Below are 354 nucleotides of genomic sequence, written 5' to 3'. Positions count from 1 at the left end.
TCTTGATCTTGATGGTAGAAGGCGCGAGAGCGGTGATCTCCTTCTGCATACGATCGGCGATACCGGGATACATGGTGGTACCACCGGAGAGGACGGTGTTAGCATAGAGATCCTTGCGAATGTCGACGTCGCACTTCATGATGGAGTTGTAGACAGTCTCGTGGATACCACAGGATTCCATACCCAGGAAGGAAGGCTGGAAGAGAGCTTCAGGGCAACGGAACCTCTCGTTACCGATGGTGATGACCTGACCATCGGGCAACTCGTAGCTCTTCTCGAGGGAGGTGCTGGCCGCAGCGGTGGCCATTTCCTGTTCGAAGTCCAGGGCGACATAGCAGAGCTTCTCCTTGATGT

The 354-nt window shown here is 54.8% G+C and overlaps 1 protein-coding gene across 1 annotated transcript; it reads right to left on the bottom strand.

Moving 5' to 3' along the window:
• Positions 1-4: 4 nt before the first annotated feature.
• Positions 5-348, bottom strand: LOC105461001 (actin-like; the record flags this gene model as incomplete). Its single annotated transcript, XM_011707501.1, has 1 exon — positions 5-348. A coding segment is annotated over exon 1 (303 nt), but the record flags the coding sequence as incomplete, so codon positions are not given.
• Between the last annotated feature and the right edge of the window lie 6 nt (positions 349-354).

The sequence above is a fragment of the Wasmannia auropunctata genome, unplaced genomic scaffold (assembly GCF_000956235.1).
Source record: "Wasmannia auropunctata unplaced genomic scaffold, wasmannia.A_1.0 LD311361.1, whole genome shotgun sequence".
In the NCBI taxonomy this organism is placed as follows: Eukaryota; Metazoa; Arthropoda; class Insecta; order Hymenoptera; family Formicidae; genus Wasmannia; species Wasmannia auropunctata.
This window is presented reverse-complemented; position numbering and strand designations above follow the sequence as displayed.